This window comes from Thamnophis elegans, chromosome 4 (genome assembly GCF_009769535.1).
Source record: "Thamnophis elegans isolate rThaEle1 chromosome 4, rThaEle1.pri, whole genome shotgun sequence".
Taxonomy (NCBI): Eukaryota; Metazoa; Chordata; class Lepidosauria; order Squamata; family Colubridae; genus Thamnophis; species Thamnophis elegans.
In genome coordinates, this window is record NC_045544.1 from 97,571,723 (window position 1) to 97,597,028 (window position 25,306).

The 25,306-nt window shown below is 38.2% G+C and overlaps 1 protein-coding gene across 1 annotated transcript in view; it reads left to right on the forward strand.

Moving 5' to 3' along the window:
- TTC7A (tetratricopeptide repeat domain 7A) overlaps nucleotides 1–25,306 on the forward strand; it is a 162,790-nt gene that overhangs the window by 12,502 nt on the left and 124,982 nt on the right. The window contains 7 exon segments of the mRNA XM_032215831.1: nucleotides 5,561–5,691; nucleotides 7,974–8,095; nucleotides 9,797–9,875; nucleotides 12,426–12,586; nucleotides 13,789–13,852; nucleotides 21,509–21,646; nucleotides 24,012–24,095. Coding sequence (XP_032071722.1) covers nucleotides 5,561–5,691; nucleotides 7,974–8,095; nucleotides 9,797–9,875; nucleotides 12,426–12,586; nucleotides 13,789–13,852; nucleotides 21,509–21,646; nucleotides 24,012–24,095 — 779 coding nt within the window.

Consider the following 25,306-nt stretch of genomic DNA (forward strand, 5'->3'; position numbering starts at 1 on the left):
AATGAGTGTATCCATCAGCCAATTGGTGAGCAAGTCAGTTAAGTGAATCTAGATTATTATAATATTCACTTGTTCTATGCAAATCCATTAAATATTTGCCATGTGTATATACAAATTTTGTCATTTTCCTGACAGCTTTGTTGATTTTGATATATATTGAAAAACCAGAGAGAGGTTTTTCAAAACTAAACATAGTGGTTGGTTTTGGTCCTAAGAGTGTTGTATGAATTCAACCATAATGGTTTAGTAAGCTGTGTGTTTTGTGTGCTCATGGCTTTGAACCCAATCAGCTGCAGCAAAACTGCTTTTCAAAAGGCAATTGGCCTTTGTTTTTGGGGTGGGAATGGAAGGATTTATATTCCTTAGCTTATAGTCATCTGATTGTTAGCGCTCTGAGAGTCATTGAGGCCAGCTGGAGGTTTATCTGCACTCTCAGGGTCAGAGTGCAATGGGTGTGGAACCTTTTTGGGACTACTGAAAAGACTGTGCTGTAGACAGGAGATAGGTAGTATCATATCCCTCCCGCCCCCTATTTGAGAGAGGGCTGTTCAGTTTTAATATGGCTGTCCTCTTTGATCGTACTCTCAAACCAGTGGTTCCATCCCTGTCCAAGATAAGGATTGCTGTTTTTTAAAGAGTGACCTTAGTCTTTCAGATGCAAAGGTCACTCTTTTGAAGACACCCAAGAGCAACGGAAGCCCTAGCCTTGAATATGAATGTGCAAAGTGAAGGTCATGCTTTAATATTTGTTTGCCTCTGCAGAAGGCATCGCTGGGTGGTTATGATGTCACTGAACTGGAGGTGGCTAACTGTTTTGATCTCTTTTAGATGGTTTTTGAAGTAAAACAGATATCTTAGATTTGCGAAGGTGTGAACTACGCATGTTGCCTCTTAGAATTCAAGTAGGTGAAAGTTGTGTTTTTGGAGGAAAAGAAGTGTTGTTGTTTTTTTCATTTTAATGAATGAAAGAAGTACTTAACCCCTTGTAAATCTAGGGTATCTGTTATTCTCTTAAACCCCTTGCCCAAAATGAGCAAAGAATGAAATAAAACAAAAACTTACTGTATACTCAAACTATAGGAACTCTGGGTGCTTCAGAGCCATATGTGGCCCTGGAGCTGCCCATCCGAGGTTCAGACTGGTTCGGCTGAGTAGGTAGTAACTCAGCCGCCCATGCCTCCGAACTGGTTCTATTGGCGGCGGCACCTTCTTGGTTTTGCTTCCGCGCATACGCAGAAACAATGTTTTCACTACTGCGCATGCGCACATAGCACGCATCAAGCAGCCACATGCCCAAAGCGCAGGTCCACCCAAAACATGTCCCTGAATGAACCGGCAGTAAAAGAACCCAGAACCCATCCCTGTGCCCATCCCTATTTTAAGATTTAAATCTGTCAACCAAGGACTTGGTTTTTACCAAAAGGAGCAGTTTTCAGATTGAGGCTGTCCTGATTAGACCCTGTAATACTTCTGAAGGTGTGCTATCTTTTGACCAGAATAACAAGTAAGCAGTGGAAAATATACTTGATCTCTTGGGGGAGGCACAGGTGCTACATGTTGTTATTAAAGATTTGGTTCCTTAAGCCAGCCTGTAGCACTTTATAGAATAGAAATGCAGGCTTTTGTCTAATTTCATGCAGTCTCTCCAAGCCAATCTCTTCTGCCTTTGGCCTTACATGACACTGGAGCATAGACCCTAGAATCATTTCTCTCAACAGAATACAGTCCTTAAGAATACCAAGCATAATTTCACCAGCAGCAAAAGCATTTCCTCACAGCTGAGTAATATGCATTCGTCCCATCCTTGAGTTGACAGAAAACTATATTGCTGTACTTTGCACTGATCAAGTTTTACTGTGCATCAGCAGTGAGAAACTGTCCTTATCAATTCAGTGTGGGGCAGTTTCAAGGGCGGTGATTGGTGGGTTTCTCAGGTTCTTTTCCAGGCACTTCCTCCACCTTCATCCTATATACCTCCTATACCCCAGTGGTCAATCCAACATCATTTTTTTCTCCATGATTATTGATTTCCTGAAGAAAAACAGCCTTCTAACTTTTGGAGAAATCTACTATGCAGATTAACTTGATTGCCTTCTTCTCATTCCCTTGTAACCCTACTAATTGATCAGCCAGAATCCCCTGCACGTTTATTAGATCATTATAAAAAGATTGACACCCATAGTATGGTGTTAAAAACAGCAATAGTGGTTGGGATGGTCCTTATAGTACTTTGCTTAATATTTCATTCCAGATGATGTGCTGTTAGTACTGTGAGAATTTGGGAACTTTCAGCAAGATGTTTCTCTGTGCTTATGCTCCTGTGTATTACTGGACAAAACTTTTCATCTTTACTTTTTCCCATTGGGTATAAAGTGTTGTATTCTTCTTTGTATACATCATTATCTTTTTCCACTATAATATAAAGCAGAGGTTGACAACCTTAAACATTCAAAGAGCCACAAGATCCGAACTGGAAGCCCCCTATCCATAGAGTCTCCTCCTAGCGCGGTGTCCTTTTTCCTCTGCCAACTGGAAGTCCGGTTCCCTACCATAGAGTCTCCTCCTAGTGCGGCATCCTTTTGTCTCTACCTGCACTAACAAAAGCCCTATCATTGTGGGCAACAGGGAGCTGCAGCAGAGGGATGAAAGAACCACATGTGGCTCCAGAGCCGCAGGTTGCCAACCCTTGGTATCAAGTGTTAGAGTTCGCATTTATATATGTTGAATTTTAAAAGAAATGCTGGCTAGAGTTTAGGGTAACAGCTTGATCTGGAGGGCAGCAGATTGTCCATTTTTTGTTTGGTATGGCTTGCTTTTGCCAGGATTTTCACTTGTGATATTGGTGGTGGGGAGAGACAGGGAGAGATAGAGAGAGAGAGATGACCCATACAACCTTAAGACTGCATCACAGGCAAAGTTGATGCAGTCTTACAGGTCTTGTAAGATTAGCATAATAAATAGAAGGACTTTTCCATTCTTCTCTGTGCATTCTGTTCCATTTCCAGGTTGACTGTGTAGCATGTTGGGGAAAAAAACCCTGGCCTATGGAGTACAGTATAAGGTATCTAAAACAAAGTGGTTAGGAACTCGGGAAATTGCTATATCTGAATAAGATCTTTTAATCTTCAAAGCTTAGTTTTATCTATAATGAGTAGCTGTATTTGTACAGAGAATCAGAGAAGGGTGTTTTCAGATTTACTTCGAGGTGCCAGGAATTCAATTTGGAACTTTCTGTCTGCAAAGATAATCTTTACATGAGATACTCAAGAAAATTTCATAAGTATTGAATGGAAAATACAGGGTTCTAATTGGAGAGGCAGAAAAAGATGGTATTAGAATTGGCCTTATTTGTCGAACTGAGTCTGCCTCATACTTAAGTATTTGTATCTATATTTATCTATAATACTTTATAGGCAGTAACCAGATTCCACACATATAAGAAGCTGCTTTAAATTATTAGAATGAATGAATACTATTTTGGATATAATGAATATATTCATTATATTCAATGTAATCCAATTCAACATACATACAATTCGATGAATATAATGCCATCAATATCTGGTGGGCTTTCAACGTATATCTGAAGGGGAAGAAAGAACGTCCAGACTCCAGAACCACATTCGAGCATAAGCCCAAAGGAATCAAATCGTACAAGGCAGCAGGTGATCAGAAGGAAGGAATGTCAGAAATACTGTACAATGGGAGATTCAACAGGCAAACCTAAGAAGGGCGATACTAAATGGCTCAGTTGCTTATTCACAGAGTACGAAGAACAAACCAGAAGAACTTGAAATCCTAGTATGCGTGGAGTGTGGTGGTGGAATAGGACATTATTGTTGTGATTGAAACTTGGGGAGGGGGGGGTGGAACTCGTAGTTGAAATACAATACTGGAAAGATATAATTTATTTTTTTAAACAACAACTACCCTAAAACTCATTTGTCTGGGATAGCCTGAGAATTCTTATCCTTGACAAAGGATTGGATTAAAGTCTTCATAACCACATGATTGTCTGTGTGTATATATTTATGTATATATGTAGCATTCTGATATTTGTTTTTTGATATTTGTTTTTTGCAAAACTAGGAGAAATAGAGCGCTTTACAGTATATATATTGTAGCTTCTTGCTGCAATTCTGTTAGTAATCTGAAAACTTTGCTCACCATCCCCTTTTGATTTCAAAAACATCCTTGCATATTGCTCATATTCATCAGGAGCCTTGGTGGTGCAGTGGCTAGAATGCAGTATTGCAGGCTAATTCTGCTTACTGCCAGGGGTTCGATTCTCATTGGTTTAAGGTTGACTCAGCCTTCCATCCTTCCGAGGTCGGTAAAATGAGGACCCAGATTGTTGGGGGCAATATGCTGATTCTGTAAACCTCTTGGAGAGGGGTATAAAAACACTATGAAGTGGTAGATAAGTGTAAGTGCTATTGCTATTGCTGATATAGATGCAATGTCTATTTAGCTACATGTTAGCTAGAAAGTTAGTTTCCCCCCACTTTTTTTTAAATGGGATGATATGGAGTATGTATGTATGTATGTAAAGATATTACTCTTCCTGAAGTTGAAATAATCTATGCTCTGACAATGTCAACCCCAATCCCAAAGATCACAAAACAAATCCATTGAATCCAATCCTTTATTTGCTTACATCTAATGGAGAGACCTTGCCAGACTACAGCTACAATCTTGTACCCTACTAAATACAGCCTGAGATATTCTGGGGTGTGGCTTTCCTGAATCTCTCCCCACTCCCTCCTCCAGTTTAGGACTGCACAGTTTCTTCATTTTGGCTTCTGTCCAATGGTATGTGCTGTACACCACCCAGACTCAGTCCTGGTGTTCCATGGTCACGTGACTTTGATTTATGATGGGATTTTTTTTTTTGCCAGTTTCTGACCTTTTCAACTGGTTTCCAGTTTTAAAAAAATGCCCACAGGTATACATTGATTTACTTAACAACTACCACAGCTACAGCATTTACTTAACAACAGCTCCCAAAATGTCATAAAAACAGGTCTGGTGACATGACTGTCTCAACTTACATCACCATGACTTATATTGGAAATTCCGGACTCTGTTACAACATAAGTCAAGGGTGACCTGTATTTATTTGTGCATCATATACAAACAACTGAATAACTTTATGAAATTCTGGGAAGTGTACACCATTAAAAAGAACTCCAAGAACCACAATAAAACAAAGAGAATGATGTGCCTTTGAGGGGGGAAACCATTCAAAGTAACAGATAACATCAAAGCAGAAGGATTACCACTCATCCTAACTCAAGATCTGGAGGGAATTTTTTTAAAAAAATATTTTTTCCAGCATGGTTAGGGCAAAGGCCATACAGGGTCTTGAGGAGATATTATTTCTGAGGCACTATGACAGATGGGGATAAAAGATTTAAATTCACTCAACTAAACAACCTCCAGCTCTGCTGGGCTTCTCTAGGTAGAGAAGATTATGGGGATGGTTGCACAAAGTGAGAACTAATTGATGATTAGTGCTTCTTAGTCTGGCATTGAAGAGACACTGTTGCTGTCTTCACAGGCTTGGCACTGGAGCGCTCACCCAATTCCACTGCTTCCCAAGTCCGGCTGTCAGAAAGAGAAGAGGAAGTCATGGCTTGCTTTGAAAGGGCCTGTGTAATCGCTCAGATTTTCCTGCAAGAAATGGAGAAGGTAAATAAAAGTCAGCTCAAAGGAGCCCCCCCTTAGCATTTCCCAAGGATTTATATAACTGTTCCACTTGTTCTCCATTAAACGAAAGCCAGGAAACGTGCTAAATTATATACCCCGAGGCCCTGCTTGATGTTCAGTTTTATGCCACTCTCCCTCCAATGGGCTCAAGATGTTGCTCTCTTTTGCTCAGGTAATACCTCTCTGAGGTGGTTAAGTCCAAATATCCCAAGATTTCATGTAGCTGGCAGAATGTAAATTTGAATCAGATCTCTGTACGTAATTTTATATTTTAGCATCACATTTTGCCAGCTTTTTGAATATTGAATTTTGGAACACAGGTTTGAAAATCACTAAAACGCCACAGATTAAAATGTATGATTCTGAGGGGGAAATGCCAGATTTTGAACAATGCATGCTATATCAGCTGTACTTCATGCAAAACCATTTTATATGTCTCTATTGCACTTATTTAAAATGAAGACTATTTTTTCCACTTTATCTTTAAATGGGAAGGTCACCTTAGCTCAATTACAAATCTGATAATGGGTATATACAGTACTAAGTTCCCCTTTTGTTTTGCATGTTGGGGTGAGGAACTGTCTTAAATTCAATTATTTAAATTATTTTACATTTGGGTAAAGAAAAGTCTTCAAGTCATGCTCAATTCCTGGTCCACCCATGGTATTTTCTTGGCAACAATATGGAAGTGGGATTGCCATAATCTTCTAGGGTGGTTTAACTCTTGCATTTAGCAGCATTCCATTGAGCTTCTAAGTAAGTTTGATCCTCTTTAGCTTTTTTGTGATCAACCAAGTTGATGTGCATCCACAAAAGGGACATTAATGCTGGGAACTATTGACTAATGTGCAACTTTACACTATCATGCAAATACAGTAGCTTCACTGTAGAAGATTGTAACTGATGTAGGCTGACATCATTGCAGATTGCAAATTGCTGCAGATGTTATTGTACTTCCCAGCTGGTAAAGATGGTAACCGGATTACAGACTATTGAGTAATCTATCAGGTCTGTTCAGTTGTTTGGATTTGAAGGTGCTTTAGACTGTGCATGGGGCTAATGCAATATCCACTGTCAGTGCTTTAAACCAAAAGTCTGTAGAGGTTCTCTATGTCATGCAGGTCATGTTTGTCCCAAAAGTGATTTTTTTCAAGAGGCAACTGGACTTTGTTTTTTCTTTGGACATTTTGCTTCTCATCCAAGAAGCTTCTTCAGCTCTGACTGGCTGGTGGGGAATGGAAGGATTTGTACTCCTTGCAGACATCTGGTCACCTGCATAGTCATTAGGGCCAATTGGAGCTTTGTCTGTGTCCTCAGGGTCACCTGAGTAGTGTTAATGGTTGCTGACTACAGGAACCATTTGCACTACTCAGGTGATCCTGAGGACACAGATAAATCTCCAAGTGCTTCAACAACTCTCTAAAATAGGGGTGTCAAACTGGCAGCCTGTGGGCTGGGTGCATCACGTGCAGGCCACGCCCATGCCAGCAAAGGGGAAAAACATCACAATAAGTCACATGACAGCAACATGACGCCACAAGTTTGACACCCATGCTCTAAAAGGAAGCAGATGACCAGCTGTCTTCAAGGAATTTAAATCCTTCCACTTCCCACCATCCAGTCAGAGCTGAAGAAGCTTCTTGGGTGAGAAGTGAAATGTCTTCAAAGAAAAAACCAGAAAGTCCAGTTGCCTCCTGAAAAAAAAACCACGTTTGGGACTTAAACCAAATCCATCTTTTCCTGAGATCACACTACAGCTATGCTGGTGGGGGGAAAAGGCAGCAACTTTTAGGAGTTTCCAAGAGATGCTGTACAAATGTCCACATGCACTCCAAATCACCTTTCCCCCCTTCAAAACATTTTTCCCTTCAAGTCACTGCAAAGCCCCAATTTAAGGGTCATAGAAGGTTAGGCATTGATTTGTAATCTATCCAGTTTATGGGACCCAGGACTCAGATGCTTGACCACTTTTCTATTTTCTTTTTAGTTTCAGTTAAACAATTGAAATGAGGGAGCAATTGCGCCTATAGTAGGCTACTATTTGTGGTTCAGCTGTTCTTTTGTTTATAAATGTCCAAACTATAAAGAAATAACAAGTGTAATTCAAAGCAAATTTCAAATTATCTTTACCCTATCCTCTTTCCTTTTTATTAGTCATTTTCTCTGATCTTTTGGAAGCAGAATAGAGTAAGCATTAAGCAAAATTATTGTTCATATTTATCTGCCATCTCTCTCTCTTTCTCCCCCCCCCCTTCTATTACCAGAGCTTTAATAATACACATACAAGAAACATAAAAGGCAGTCAGATGTCTTCCTTGGATTTTGAACTTCCTTACTTTCTGGAAGCAGCTCTGCAGAGTGCATATGTGGCTCATTTAAAGAAAGGGTAGGTAAATAATAAACAGGATTTCACATAAAAAGCTTTGTATATTGTTCTGTTCCAAGCTACCAGTAGGTAATACAGGCAGTCCTCAATTTATGACCACAAGTGAGTCCAAAATGTCTGTTGTTAAGTGAGAACATTTGTTAAGTGAGTTTTGCCCCATTGTATGACCTTTCTTGCCACAGTTGCCTTGGAGGCAAACAGGTTATATATGCATAAAGCACCTTCATCTAATTGCTAATTTTGGTTCAGTGGGTTTGTTTTAATACCCCTAAAGTCAATCCTGTGTTGGCAGAAAGATGCACCACCCATGTGTTTAAGAATACAATACAAATCTTCATTTAATCACAAAAAAGGAATTATTAATTATTAGAAGAGTTATCATTGTAGGAGTCAAAATTACAAGAACATTTAATTGTAATTCTCTCCCCACTGTTTTAATAGAGAGGATCGGTGTAGGAGGGGAAAAAAGTAGATTGGATTAGATCTCTTTTTTTCTCTGCCACAAGAGGGTGCAGACAGATCTCTTCACAAGCCAAGTAAACAAAATGTGGAAAGTGAAGTGGGTCACTTGATGTTCTTGTTAGATGAGTGATTTCTAAATGTGGTATGATTAGAGAAATGATTTTGTTTCTTAAGTTAAGAGCGGAAGTATGTAGAGTTCTCCCAAGTACAACAAATCCTTACAAGCTCTGATGTGATTTCAGGGAATACAATTTTCTGGTATGTTAATTATGTGCCTGTGTGCATCTGTTTTCTTTCAGCTAGGCACTTCAAATTTGTTGACATCTCAAGTGTACATTTCTCTTAGTGTAAAATAAAATATTAACTGGTTTTCAGATTGAAGCAGGAGGAACTTCCATAGAAAGCTCATGGATTTGAGCGGTCTGGTGTGAAGTTTACAGCATCTTTGATAAAAGGATAACCAGCTTCTGCTTAAATACATTCAGTGAAATAGAGGCTACCAAAGAAGCATAATATACAGCTCTTAGTATTAGGAAGTTTGTCTTCTCTATATACATCTGTGTAAGATAGGCTATAGTTCATGAAGAAAAGTGGGCTTCCTGTCAACAAAGCCAATTTACAACATATCCTAAATTCAGGGAAAGAGATGTATAGATTCTCTGAATCGGGAATGGATAGCTAATCTAAGTATACTAGTTGAAAAATGTGGCCCAGTTTTTCATTATTCTGTAGTAGTAAATAGAGATACATGTTAGGCTAAGAATTAAACTAGGTTTAATATAAATTTTTTAAATGTCTCCAAATTAAGCTGGGGGAAAATACTGGTTCCACTAGTATATTCTATCTTAATGCAAGAGCTGAACGTAACGTAACATACTTTGTCTGCCATGTTTTGTCCTCAGCATTATCCTGTGCAATAGGTTAGGATGACATGAATCCACAGTGCTAGATCTCTGTATGACCACTCTTCTATCCAGGTGCAATGGGAGAAGGCACTGCTTTCTGACAAACTAAGTATGAGGTGTAAGTTCTTATCAGTCATCATCTGGGAAAGTATTCTTTGAAGATTTGCTGACTTGCCCTATTACTATAACCCAACCTGAACATAAGTGTGCATATGTATGTATGCATATATGTATGAATGTACATATATTCAACGTAAGAGAGATTCTTCTGTTGTTGTTCATAATTCATGGACAATTCAGACTTGCTTTTCACACTTGATTTTTTTCCCTTTAGCAATATTATTCAAGGAATAAGGAATCTAAGAGAAATGTTAAGGACCATGGAAACAAAGGCTACTCTGAGCTTCAGAATGGTAAATTCAATCTCTGATTCCACATCAGCTCTCCTGGCAGAAGCCTGTAAACCTCCCTCCCTCTCTCTCTCTCCCTCCCTTTCTTCTGTTATTCTTACCATGTAAGCTTGGTATTGCTCTTCTGAGTTAACTAATTGGTTAATATGGTCAAATAGAATTTAACATACCTAACTTTGGTAGTTTTTTCTACTACACAATATTATTATAACATCTAGATCAGGGGTGAAATTCAATTTTTTTTATTACTGGTTCTGTGGGCATGGCAGGAGAAGGATACTGCAAAATCCCCATTCCCACCCCACTCCAGGGGAAGGATACTGCAAAATCTCCATTCCCACCCCACTCTGGGGCCAGCCAGAGATGGAATTTGCCAATTCTCTGAACTATTCAAAATTTCCGCTACCAGTTCTCCAGAACCTGCTGAATTTCACCCCTGATCTAGATGGGAAAAAATTATATTAGGCATCATCTGCCTAATCTAAACTTTTTTTAAAAAAATTGTCTTGCCATAATATGAGCCTTTCTTACATTTCTGTAGAAGCAGCAAACTGATAGACAGAGATGAAAGGAAGAACAGAAAAGGAAGAGGTTCAAAAGTTGCATTTGAACAGATTGGATCAGAGTTTTGGAATTTGAGTTGACAATAGGCCAACTTTTATTTTAGAAAGTTTCAGGATCCTTTTTTTCCTCCAAGAGCTATTTCAGTCAGCTTTCGTGTATTTCTGGGAACATTTTTAGCAACAGCAACAGCAACTAACAAATGACAGGAACTGCAAGAAATATAGTCCCATCATTCTACCAACTGATGGTATGCTGAATGCCAGTTTTAGCATCCAAAGATGCTGCACCCACATCCAGATTGCTGCAGAGTATGACCATTTACAACCATTTGCATGCCAAAATACTAATGTAAATTTTTGCAGTATCAAAAGAATGAAGTTTGGATCTTGCATACAGTCTGTTTCAAAACATGATGGCATAGTAAAAAAAAGACTTACTCTGAAACGAAAAACTATTCTATTTCTGATTAACAATCACATAAACTTGATTTTTCTTAGATCAGGGAAAAGCATTTTGTCTCCCCCTCCCCCGTTGATTAACACCAAACAACTGGGGTGCTTTACACTATAAAAAATGTTAGAACAATAAAATGAAAAAAAGAAAGAGATGTGTGCCTATGAAAAAGAACCATACATAAGAAACTCGAATCTTATAGCGGTTCATTACCCAAGACGACCAAAAATGGAACCTCATCAGGAAGGGACATGCAGCTGTCTCGGGTTGCAGGGGTGGGTGGGAGATACTATTCTAGAAGACAGATACTGTAGCAGAAAAGGTGTTCTTCATCCACCTAGATCCCACTGTTTAATTCAATGGGTAGAAATTGTTTGAGATAGCAAGTAACCAGGTCCTATGTCACATAGAGTTCTATATTCTAGCCAGTATCTTGAATTGTACTCAGAAGCCCACAGGCTCATCAAGCAGTGTTATCATATGGACATACTACTGTAGCTTTTGAGTGATTTTCAAGGGCAGTTTCATGTATGCCTCATTGCTCCATTTTTATTTGAGAGTGGGAGGGTGGGGAGAAGAGAAATGCACAATGATAGAATAACATAAGAACAAATATGCTGTATAAAAGATGAAAAGTTCATTATTTTACAATCTCTTCATAGGAAGATTCTGTATGGAGCAAATTTGTGGATGATTCCTGTTTTCCCTTGATCCAGAGAGTTCTGAGAAGCATTAACATTCACCTTTTATTGTGCTCAATAAAAAATGAAAGCCAAAATAATATAATATTGTCTCCTGGACTAAGCTAGAGGGGGAAAGTGCACAACGCTGAGTTGTATTGTGAAATTTGAATATAATCACCTTTATCATAATGTATTAACAGTATCATTATTTCTGATTTTTAATATGCCCTAAAAGAATAAAGTTTTGGATTCTTGCATTGTGTTACCAATAATTTTAATAATTTGTTTTAATATTATGGACATAAAGGTTTTGAGGTAGAATTAACCTATTAATTAATTTGGAATGTTGAATGGCACAGTGTAAATTTTACTTGCGGCTAGAAAATGTATTTTAAACAAAAAAAAATGCTTTTTCTTCTTTGCTTTGCCAGAAGCTAATATCAATAAAATATAGAGTTTGCCTGGTGTTATTCATAACAAAAGTAAAACAAAGTAATATCACTGTTGAACTGTGCAATAAAGAAAGTGCCCACTGAGGGGACAGGAAGTAGATGTTTTTAGAGAAAGGTTCAATTTTTAAATAACATTTACCATCACTGTCTGTACTGAAGTGCCATAAAAGCCTAAATACAAACATATAAGGTACACATGCTAACACCCACAAACACATATATTGAGCAGCAGAAATTATTGTGTTGGCCTCTTTGAGCTCCCTTCTGTAATACTTACTATGGTTTATTCCTTCTTGTCCAACTCAATGGATCCCGTGTTTTATACTGGCTCATAGCATAAGGTGAAATCGTCCTTTGAGTTTTTAAGAATGTATTTTTCAATTTCTTTACATTCTTACCAGACAGCTAACAAAAAACTGGCAGAGCTGCTCCTCCACTCCCTAAGTGAAGATTGTTACTGGAGTCCCTTATCTGACCCACTTCCTGAGTTAATGAAGAAAGAGGACAACGCTTATATTTGTACCACCTTACGTCGAAAACTACAGCAACACGCTGGAGATAAGTACGGGCCTAGAACTTACAGAATTTTAAAAACATCTTAACTACTGAAGGGGAAGAGAGCTATTAGTGTGTGTGTGTGTGTGTGTGTGTGTGTGTGTGTGTTACAGCATAACTCTGGAACACCTCGAGCAATTTTAATAAAACTTGGTACACCGATGACTTACTCTCTGGAAACAAATACTATGGGGGTAAGACACCCCTAACAAATCTTGGTGTGTGTGTTCTGTTAAGATACAGCCTATTGTGCCTTAAAATGGCTTCTACTGTACTGCCTTAAAATGGCTTCTACTATATAGCACAGTGAATTTGCCATGGTAATGGCTTCACAGTACTCCACAAGGGGTCTCCCTCTAGTAAGCGGGAAAATCCAACATTAGAAATTACATTTGGTCCAGACATTTGTGAATAAACAAATACCCAGGCATCGGCAGGTTAACAGCTAGTTAGAAATAATACCCATATCTTCTGTTAGAGGTCTCTGATAATAATTTTAGGGGGGGTGGATTAAACTTTGTATCTGGAATTTTAAATCAATTTATTACTTACTCTTTGGGGTAAGTTTCAGTGCATAGAATAAATACTAAGTAAAACATCCTATGTGAAATATATCACTACACAGAGTAACACCAGAAATTAAAATAATGATAATAATTAATTTTTAAAGGCTTTTAAAATTCCCTTGCATTAATAGACCAATTGAATAGAGAAGGGCAAATGAAAGTTTGCTAGTGTCATTGAGTAGAGGATCTCCTAAAATGAATGACTTAGCCATATTAATAGAGATAATGCCACACATATCTTGCTGGAAATATGAGGGGGCCAAATCAAACAAGGTCCTGGTATTCATCAGTCAACCAGCTCTTTCTGAAGGATCATTGCTCAGTTGCAAGGTTCTAATAAGCTGATCCATGTGCAGGCAATCTGGCCCCAAATGTTTTAGATTCAATACGGTCAGAACACCCAGAAGCTAAATTGTTTCATGAATAAAGAGTTTTTGACCAATCATTTGCTCTCCCTCGTCACAGATGAGTTATCTCCTCTATAGCTTTTAGTCATTCCAGTCTGAAGAAACGATTATATAACAAATTAATCATGCATGAGATGTTTCACATTACTAATCCTGTGGTGCTATTAACAAGAGTCTCCCGTGAGAATAATTCTTATTGTTGCTTATATTTTGAAAAAAGTCTGTTTGTCTTTCAGCATCTATACCCCCCATGACAACGTTGAAGAAGCTCTCCTTCTCCTCCTGATCAGCGAATCCATGGTAAGCAAAATAAAAATAGCTGTAAAGAAGAATAGCAATTAAGCATTTCATAATAATCACCATTATGCTTTTATGAAGGGAATTCCAGGTATCTTTTCTAAGCTACCAATTCATTTCATGTCCACAAAAGCATACCTATGGGTTGAACATAAAACAATCACGTCTGATACAGAGGAATCAGATGTTACTTTATTTTTTTTAAAGCATCACTGAATGGTGCCCAATTTTAAATAAGCATTGAACGAATTGCCTGAAAAATGTAATAGAAAATGTGTTTCAATCTGGTGAATCTTTCTTAATGTCACAGGGGGACAATTTTTTTTCTATCCCGATCCCAAAATAGGCTTAACGAAAAAGCAGTCTTTTGTTTGTTTGTTTAAAAAAAATTCTGAATCCATTTTCTTGGACTTGATGGATTTATGGTGATACATCTCTGGAGAAGGAAGACAGACTTTGTAATGCTTTTCTAAGAATTAAATAAGCAAAATAAACAGCAGGAGATTATACCACAGAACTGGCTTATGGTAACCGTACATGGAATTCCCAAGAGTTCATTCTCCCAAGACTAAAAACCTAAACAGTTACATGACAATTTGTTTCATTTTAGTTGGAGGCTGAACAAACTGAAGTGATGCTTTAGGCAGCTGACTGTAGGTGTTGTGAAAAGCTAGCTACTTGTTAGTCATTTATAATGCAAACCTAAAATTTATTCAGATCACTTCCAACAATTCAACACTTTAATACTTCAAGTGCCCTGTTTGTTGTAGCCTGGCAACTTAGAATTGAGAACTGAGAGGTGTTTTTTGCCTTTCCTATTCAAATAAATAAAAATATTCCATTGTATGCAATATAAGTGGCGGTGGATAGGCCCATTCTGAGCTGCAGCTCTTGGATCTTGCCTTAGGTTGATGTATTTAGAAGCAATTCATAGTAGCAGAAAGAAGGACAATGGCTTGTGTATACCATTATCAAAATGTCTGGCCTTGAATGCAAGGGGGGGGCGGGGGCTGCAGTTTGCTGTCCTGCTTTGGATACTTTTAGGCAAGCATCATATTTATTTTGTATCATATAATAGCAATAGCACTTAGACATATACTGCTGTACAGTGCTTTACAACTTTCTCTAAGTGGTTTACAGAGTCAGCATATTGCCCACTACAATTTGGGTTCCTCATTTTACCCACCTTGGAAGAATGGAAGGCTGAGTCTCAACCTTGAGCCTGGGGAGATTCGATCTGCCAAATTTTAGGCAGTCAGCAGTCAGAAGTCAGCAGAAGCAGTCCACAGTACTGCATTCTAACTACTGCGCCACCATGGCTCATAATGTTATATTAAGGATTAATACAATTGTATAATGTATGATATATAACAGTGTCCTGTATAATGCTTATATTAGAGCAGTTTTTATATGTTTCTGAAATATATGCAAATGTGAATTATTCAGACTTACTTGGGAACAATTGTTTTGGGCAGGTTTATCTTCAGGCGACTGAGAATCAAAGAGATGGAACTGACATATTTTTCTTTTATATTTTAATGTATTTTATGGTGGTCAAATGGGATGATAGAATCAAGGGTACATTATGACTGGAAGGTGGCTTTCCTGAGAGGCCATCTATTAAACTTAAATCACACCATTTTTACATTTCCTCCCAACTATAAAGGGAAGATGAGAACAGGGATGTCCTCAGGACATACTGGTATATACATTGATTGATGTAAAATCAGTCAGAGATTTGATTGCACCCATCATGGTTGCCACCTTGATATTTTTAGTATACCCTGCAGACACTCCTGGATTGGACTAAAGGTTTCTTAACCTTCAGTTGGTTTTAAAACTCTGTACCTCCAAGAAAGTAAAAGAATGGAACATAAATCTGGCCAACTTTCTGATCAAAGGTTGCAGAAGAATTAGTTTCTTTAAAGGCTGAGGAATTGCCTCATTGGTCATGAAAACTTTGGACTTTTGGCTGCAAGACAATGTTTTTCCAGTTATGTTGTGGGCCAAGACAAATACAAGATTTATGTTTGTAGAGCCACTTAAGACTCAAAACAATTAATGTATTGTGCCTACTATTTTTGATTTCAGTTTATCTTTTATATTGTCTTCCAATCTAAATTTTATGTTGCCCGTACTCAAATTTTTAAAAAGAACCAGTGCTTTTAGTAAAGCAGCAGGATTCCAGAAATGCTAATAGTATAGATCAACTGGGTACCATTACCTACAACAGCTGTGTTAATGAACACAGCTTTTGCAAAATGTGGTTTAAGGGAATTTCTAAGGCTTCCAAGCTTAATTGCTCATGAGAGTTACAATCCAATTACTTTGAAGCAGAATAATTGTTTACAAGTTCATATAGTGTGAATAGATATACCATGATATAATCATATTTCATATTTATTTTGCAGTCTATGATAGCTCTATATTTACATGTACTGCTAAAAGGCCACATTAACACACTTTCCTCACATTCTTGAATCAGGAGTTATTTCTACACATCTCAGCAAAGAAATCAGGCAATATTGCTACCCACACACAATCTAATATGGAATACTTTCAGAGTGGTATCTGATGGGTTCTAGACTCAATGTCATGTATCAGTTGGAAAACTAACCACCACCAATTGCTTTCCTGAACATTTGTGTCAAGCATCTTGCAGTCAAAAAGACAAGTTTCTCACATATTTAGAGTAGACGGTTTTATTACAGCGAGAAAGGAACTAGCTTATAGAATCTTGGAGTCTTGATATGCATATTTTGGCCATTTATTGAATCAGGTGTCACCTAATCTGTACTTGTACCTTTGGTTTTTCCTGCCTAGGGGTAAAACCTTGTTTTTCTCATTAAATTTCCTGTTGTTGGATAGGACCCTTTGTTCAAGTTTGTCAAGATCTTTTTGGAGCTTGTCTTCTGGATTGTCTCATTTCAAATCATATTTCTCCCAGCAGCTATGAATCTTTCCTCTTTTTTTACTTACTCTTTATTATTATTTTATTTTTATGGCCTTTTCTGGTTTTACACCTGTCTAGTTGGTTTCTTCTCCCATTTGGGCCTTCTCCTGAAAAAGGATCCTTGCCTTTCCTGACCAGCTGTTTGTTATTAAAAGCAATCTCGCCTTCCTGAATCTGTTTCAAAGTGTGACAGGTAGAATTTGTTTTTTTGTATTTTATGTTTGATATGGTTTTATATTTTTTACTGGAAAGACAGCTTTTGGTTGCTTTCAGAGTCTCCTCCACCACAATGCATCTTTCCCTGAAGACTTTCTCTTTCCTTCTACTGCAGAAATGAGGACCAAGTCACCACATCATCACAAAGACTGGCCCTACCAATCTCTGGGGCTGAAATAATTTTGTTCTTTTGATCAGCCTTGATGCCTTCCAACCATGGTGGACATTAGTTCCTGTGTGGACTGTGCTGCTAAGGTTATTTGCCTAGTTAGTCTTGCAAATATATATATATATATATATATGAGATTATGAAGATGCTTTACTAAGGGAAATCTTATTTTTAATATTTATTTCTTTTAAGGACATGAGTCACACCTTTTTCATTTCCAAACGCCCAATTGTGTAAAATCTTTCTTTTGCTTTCACACTGCCGATTTTAAGGCCTGGAATAAATCAAGTGTATTGAGCTGCATGCATAAATATGCAGTGCCTCATGCTTACAGAATGCATGGTGAAACCAAGTCCTTGGTGCAAATAAAAAAGCTGTCCTCAAAAAACACTCCAAGCCTGTTTTAATTGTATACACCCTCCAGCAACGTTTTAGTTCCAGATGCTGCTTAATATTAGCAAGAATTAGAAATGGAGTTAGAAAAGGAACATTTTCCCATCAACACTTTCTTCTCTTTCTCCTGCTCTCACTACCTCCACAAAATCCGCAATCATTTTGCAATGTTTCAATTTACATATAGAAAATCTTTTTTTCTTCTTTGGTACCTTCAAGTACCATTCATATAACTGTTATGGGCCACGTTTGTGGCATTGATTTTCACTTTACTGGTTAGCTAATGTGTTCCTTTCAGTTTGATATTTCCCAGACATGCTGCACACTAGCACAAGGAATCACAAGGTTACTGAGATAAGAATGGCTGCCGCCTCTCTTCTTATTTGAAACAAGCAGTCTCTGGCTAATTCTAATGAATATTGTGTGGAATGTAAGAAGAGCTTGGAATAATTCATACAAAGTATCATGGACACCTGGCATTTGATCTTGGAAAAAACTGTTCTTATTTATTATTTACTTATCCAGTTTAACCCCTTCCATTCAAAAGACATATTTTCTGGCTCAGTTAAATAGGATTCTTATAATTAATGGGTGATTTATGTCAGAGAAAAAGAGAGACAAATTGAGATCCCTGGTACATAGGAATGTACAGTTAAGACTCAACCTAATATTGGTTATTCCAGCAGTAAGTAATTACTAGATTCTGGAAGCTGTTGGGTCCCAGTTCCCATCAGCCCCATCTGACAGAGCTTACATTTGAAGGGCTGCTAATTCCCTGGTCCCTGTTTATTCTGATTTGGAGCTGATCTCTAAAAACCACTTGAACAATTATTCTTAAATTGGTGAGAAGTCCAGCTGAATCTACATATTCTTAATGTGTATGAATGTATACCCTTTGTTTGCTACATGCTGCCATTGCATATTATGAGTATAATTTTCAATAAATTATGCTCCTCTTGTCTCCCCATTAATGAATTCTGAAATAAAGAGAAATTAAGTACATTTATGTGTAGAAAGACTATGAACTTTGTTTCACTCTGTTGAATGTCAATGGAGAGTCTCAATCATCCAGGTCATGGTTGTCCCAAAGGTGCTTTTTCCAAAAGGCAACTGAGCTTGAAAACATTTCTTTGAAAATGTTTCACTTCTCATCCAGGAAGCTTCTACAGTTCTAACCGACTGATGGGCAGTGGAAGGATTTATATTCTTTGTAGTCATCTGGTCATTAGCACTCTGAAGGTCTATCATTAGCTCTCTGAGAGTTGTTGACACCACTTGAAGGTTTATCTGTATCCTCAAAATCCCCTGAACCAGAATGCAAATGGGTGTGGAACATTCTGCTGAAAGGACTGTGTTGTAAACCGGAGATAGGTAGTGTTATGCCCCTCATCCTCTGCTGAGGAAAAGCTGTTCTGTTTTGACATAGATGGCTTCTTTGACCGCTGTTTATAACCAGTGGAACTCTCTGTCCAGAATGTGGACTTTGCTGTCTTCAAAAGAGTGACATTGTCTTTCAAATGCAGATGGACTGCTACATCTTGTCCTGATGATTTTGTTCTCCCGTGTTGTGTCATGAGTTTGTGAAGTGGTCTGCACGTCTTTCTGCATTGCACTGCATATACAACATTGCTCAGTTTGTGTCTGGTGTTTTGTCTTTGGGGTGGACAAGCTTCCGCCTTAATGTATAATTAAGTTTAAAGTATGCCTATATATTGAAAATGCTCCTGAGATTTTCAGATATCCCTGCAACATATGGAATTACAATATGCTCCATTTGTTGTTCTCTTTTTTTGTCTGCTGGATCTTTTTGTGGGTTTCTGGATTTCACTCTGGTATTTTGGACAGATTCCTGGTATCTGAACTCTAGTTGTGTTCCCTTTGCAGAATGCCCAGTCTCGCCCATGTTTCACCAAGTCTTTAGATGGAGTTACATGTATCTTTTATTTTTGGTAATCCCTCAAATTATGGTAATTTGCTCATTCAAGTGAATGTTTTATCTGCTAAGGCATTCTGTGCTAAGGCATTGCTTTAACATTCTTAGTTTGGCTCACTGACAAATGCTCAAAATAGCTGACTCTGATGTGAGGCTGATTACCAGTTTTCAGAACATGTGGGGGTATATTCAGTGCAGCTATTTTTCACAAATCAATGGTGCAGCAGTGGTACTGATGCAGAAACTTTTAAATAGTACAGTATACAAAATGGAAAGATGTTAATTAACACTGTTGATTATTATGCACATCTATACATTTCAACATATCTCAGTGTGTGTCTTTTAAATTTTTCTTTACTCTAGGATAAAGAAGCACTGTTGATTATGATGCACAAAAGAATAATTTCCAAAGCAACTTTCGTTTCTTATCCTTCATCAAATAAGTTACATATGTCTTTGTCACATAAGGGCCTTCAGTTTTATTTGTGGTTCTGGAAACTGAACATTGATGGTTAGTTTCCTGTCATGTTGGGATGAGCAGAAGTAAAAACTACACTGTAAGAACTAAAATAGGTAAATCATAGTTAAAAATCACAAAAAAGCAAAAACACCCCCCCCCCCGCTAAATTTCCTCCCACTCCTTTGTCCCCTAAAATTTCAGATCTGGTTTTGGGTGGTGAATGGTTTGCTTACTCCTTTCCATATAAAAACCAACCAACCAGCCAGACGGTTAGCTCTATCTGTCAGAATTATGTTAGAAATTAGTAATATATTATCTCCCAAATCAATTTTATTTTACTTGGAGTTTTTCTTTTGCTGAAATGTTAAATAATGAAATTCAGGAAGAGGATATAAGATGAAATGCTATGCAGATGGTGTAGTACTAACAATTATGCAAACATAAAACTCTATAAGTTACTGGATGAAAATAAACAAGACTTTGGTCAATTCTCTGGATGCAAAATTAGCAAACAGCCAGACACAAACTTTCCACTTTTAATTTTCTTGGCTCTTGCTGAGCTAAGCGACCTCCAAAATATCTCAGAGCTGGCAGAAATGACCAACCCATTCAGATAAATTTCACTGCCAAAGTGGTTACAGCCAACTTTCAGTAATAATAAAACCATGAACGGAAATTAAACAGAGCCATCAGCCCCATATTGAAAACAAATCCCAAGTAATTATTCACATGGGGGACAGATATGTCCTTCCAGGGACAATATAAATTTAGACACAGGTATAGTTGTTTTCCATTTGAACAGAGTAACATCTGAAGGAGGTGGGTCTGATCTCTGCCTTTGGCTCAGGAGTCTTAAGTTCTGCACTCCATGTTAAAATTATATTAAATGGCTGATGCCTCTGAGTATCAGTTGCTGAGGAATAGCAGTGGGAGAAGGTTGTTATATTCCATCCTGTATGTGGGTTTCCCAGAGGCTGTTGGAAACAACAATTTGGATTCAACTAGGCCCTGAATTTAATCCAGCAAGGTTTTTCTTTCACATTTGCTCAAACATAATTGGCATTTTTGGACCTCTTTGTGATTGAGGGATTTTTAGAGTATAGATAGAGCATATAACCAGTCAGATATATTATGTTTCTATTTATTTCTGGAATAAAACCAAGCATGAATCGGACTGTTGTAATATAAAACAACCCTAAGGCTCATAGATTGGGAACATTAAGTGTTGCATTAAAATGATGTGCAAAGATAAGTAAGAAATAATAGGATTAAATGGCACGATAATTATGTTTGAATGTCAGTTCAGAGAACAGCAGACATGGCAAAAAGACTTTTACGACTATTATTATGAGTTCACTCCCCGCTCCCCCAATATATGACAATACTGTACTGTTTTCTGGCTTTCTGTTTGTAATCTGCCATTTTGAAATAGTCTTGAAAACATCAGTTACTGCAATGTTTGGCCCATAAAAAGAGCTGAAGACCTTTCTAAGATACTTTTGGTCCTCTTTTAAAACATTTGAATTCATTCCCAGGCAAGCCAGGATGCAGTAATCAGCCGGGCTCCTGATCAGAAAGATGACCGAGCCATCAGTCTTCAGAGTACATCAGCAGTTTATGATCTTCTGAGTATCACTCTGGGCAGAAGAGGACAGTATGTCATGCTTTCTGAGGTATTTATTTATTTATTTATTTATTTATTTATTTATTTAGTGCCACCCAACAGAGTGGCCCAACAGTAGAATAAGTAAAATGTAAAACAAAATAATAAAAACAAAACCATACAACAGATGAACCAGACTAGAAAAGTAGGAAAGGGATGAGATAGTGAATCTAGCAAACCAGTGGTGGGTTCCGGATCCTGTCACAACTAGTATGCTGTGCACGGGGTCTGGCGTCCTAGTCAGCATGCATGCACATGCCACCGCCCTGCAACATCCAGCTGCTCAGCGGAGGTTGCGCAGGTGCCGCATGCTGTGCGCGTGTATGCAATTGGCCGGTCGCATTATAAACAGCTATGGAACGTGGGCGGGCCAAACAAGCCACCGTACCGTTATGGTGGTTGCTGCTCCCGGCTACTACCGGTACGGCTATACCAGGCCATACCACCCAGAACCCACCACTGTAGCAAACGCCACAGAACATATACCACCATCAGGAGGTTCAAGCCACTTCACTCCAAGGCCTGACTGAACAGCTAGGTCTTTAAGGCTCTCCAGAAAATTACCAGGGTGAGAGCCATCTGGTTCTCAGAGGCAACAGCACTCCAGAAGGCAGATGCCATGACAGAGAAGAGATATGCTTCCTGGATCTTGATAGATGACTTTGTTTGATTGAAGGAACCTGGAGCATGCCAACCCTGTCAGCTCATATTGGTTGGGTAGAAGCAAGATACCAACCAGTACAATTTGCAGACCAGAATTATCACATTCGGGAGAGGTTGGAGCTTTTGAGTTGTCTTTCAGGGTAAAACTGATGTAGAGCTCATTGAAATAGTCAACCTGTATGAGATGATTAGAATGTGAGTGACTACCTAAAAGGGTTTCCGGGTCCAAGAGAGGATGCAGTTGGTATACCAGGTGAAATATATTTTGTATTTCTGGGTCAACCCTGAAGCTGACCTGACCGGAGCCATCTTGGAGCTTCAGTGTTGCCACACTAGAGCTGAGGGATAGGGAGGGGGGGATTAGAGATACCTGGGTTTTGTAGTCAAAATAAAATACTTACTTTTGGGAACCAAGGACATTCTGACACTTGGACCGTGGAAGGAATGATGTCACTAGGCAACCAGAGAGTGTTTTGATTGGACCATATAACTGATTGTTTGGGGTTGAGGAAAATTAAGTGAAAACCGTGGAAACCGTCAAAGTCGGTTTTCACCAGATTTGTCCAATATGATATCTCCAATAAAGCTATTATTTGAGGAATTCATCTGCCTTGGAGTTTTGCTTGCTATGGGTCTATTACTTGGAACATTAAACCAACATTAAACCGACTCTGAAGGATCTCACAGTTTTATATCTTTGCTAGATTTGTAATATTTTGTAAACATTAACAACCCCTCCCCTCAAAATTATATTGTGTTTATATTTACCATGCTGCATTATATGCTATATCTATTGGAAATATTTTTGGATGTTAATTTTGTTAGAGAGAGATCTAGAGTCCAGCTTTGAAGAAAACTATATAAGCTTGCATCCTAAGTATTGTAACAATAGCATGAAGGATAATTGTAGGCACTGAAAACACTTTATTTGGATCCCATTTGTGCACTTAATCCACCTCAGATAGCCCTTTCTTCATGCATGCTTTTTTTTAAAACCCCAAAACACTGCACTATCGGAATGTGTCTCTCCTCCTTCAGGCTTGTTCTCCCTCCCTTTCTCTCTCTCTTCCCCCCCTCTCTGTTGTTGTATATGTATATGTATCAGTGGTGGGTTTCCATTTTTTTACTACTGATTTTTTTGTGCACGCTCATGTCCATCATGACACTTCCGTGCATGTGCAGAAGCGTCCGGGCAGGTGGGCAGAGCCTCCCGCCACCGCCACTACTGGTTCACCCAATCCGGGCCAAAACTACAACCCACCTCTGATATGTATATGCAGGGGTGGACTTCAAAAAGTTTAGCAAGGGGTTCTGTGCCTGGTTGCTGGGTAGGTGTGGCCATGATGGATGTAACCTAGTTGGCCTCCTGCGCTACAGCGGGAGGGGCATTTTTGCCTTCCCCGGGGTCCGGAGGCCCTCTGGAGGTCAAAAAAGGGCCCGTTTCCAGCCTTCCCGAACTTCTGTTAGGTCCGTTTTTTGCCCTCCCCAAGCCTCAGTACACAACCTGTACTACCTGCATCCAAAATGGGTCACGTAGGGACTCCTGGGAGGGGTGGGGTGGGGTGGGTGGGGCCAGCCAAGAGTGGGATTTGGGGGTTCTCCGAACTGCACAGAGTCTTAGTTAGAATTTCTCCCAAACCCCTAAGAGCCCCCAGCATCCCAACTCTGTTTTATGTATATGCATATGTATAATCGATACTTTTTGTCCCCAGTGTTTAGAACGAGCAATGAAGCTTGCATTTGGTGAATTTCATCTCTGGTACCAGTTGGCTCTGGCCATGACAGCTTGTGGCAAGGTAAGATTAAACAAGCAAACAGACTATTATATAGATAGAATTGTTGCTGTTATCTGAACTTGAAAACAAAATGCAATTTGAAATATTAGTGCTAAAATCATACAAGTGTATGTTAGTTCCCCTTTTCAAGTTTTTCCTATGTAATATAGTACTAATTTGTAATAATGATCATTCTTTTTTAATATAGATGCATTGAATGTCTGATAGAATAACTAACCAAAAGTAAGGCAGTAGGTTCTGCATACTCAGAGAATACCCACATTATACATTTATACTATATATAGTATGAAAATGTGTGAAATAAAGAAAATGATAAATAATTACTTTTTAAAAATATGATGAATACAAACCTATCTGTTTCAATGCAAGGCACAAGGCAACCAAGTTTTTTCTTCTTAAAAAAATCTACCAAAAGTTTCATAACTTATGAAGGTTTCATAAACCTTCAGTTTTCTTATGTCCTTGAAATTTCAGCAGCCAAACTTAAATGGAGAAAAATGTTCTGCTTTTGTTGTTGAAAAAATGGGATTCCAAAAGCCTTGCCAATATATGAAAATTATCTAATGATCAACCAGAATATTTAGATGTTCTTCTATCTAGATCTCTTTCAGGCTGATTCCTAAACTGATGAAATATCATAGAATTAAGTGACATTATATTTGTGCATTATTATTAGGACTATATAAAGAAAATTTCCTGATAGTAAGAGCTGTACATGGCAAAAGAAAAGTCTAAATCTGGAGGTTGTGACATCTTGGTAAATAAAGATTTTTAAGAACAACTAGATAGCTACCTCTCATGAATACTTTAATTGGTTTTCCTGCACATTGAAGAGGGTTGTAGTAGCTCAGTGTTTCTCAACCATGACAATGAAATTCATATATCTTAAAATTGCCAAGGTTGAGAAACATTAAATTAGATTATCCTTGTGCAGCTTTTCAATTCTAGAATTCTATCTATGAAAGACTCTGGCAGAAAAAAAATGTCCTCCTTTATCTGATAGTCTTTCAATCCTACTTCCAAAATGTTACTAAGAGAGTCATACTACATTTAAGAGGGAGAGATACAATTTGGAGAACTGTGAAAATTACAATTTTTACTGCACACCATGATTCTAGAGATTCAGAGTTAGGGGAAGGGAATGATCAGCAAAGATAATCTTATCCGGTAAAGCCACTAAACACATAATATCTTTTTTTAATTGTCCTGGA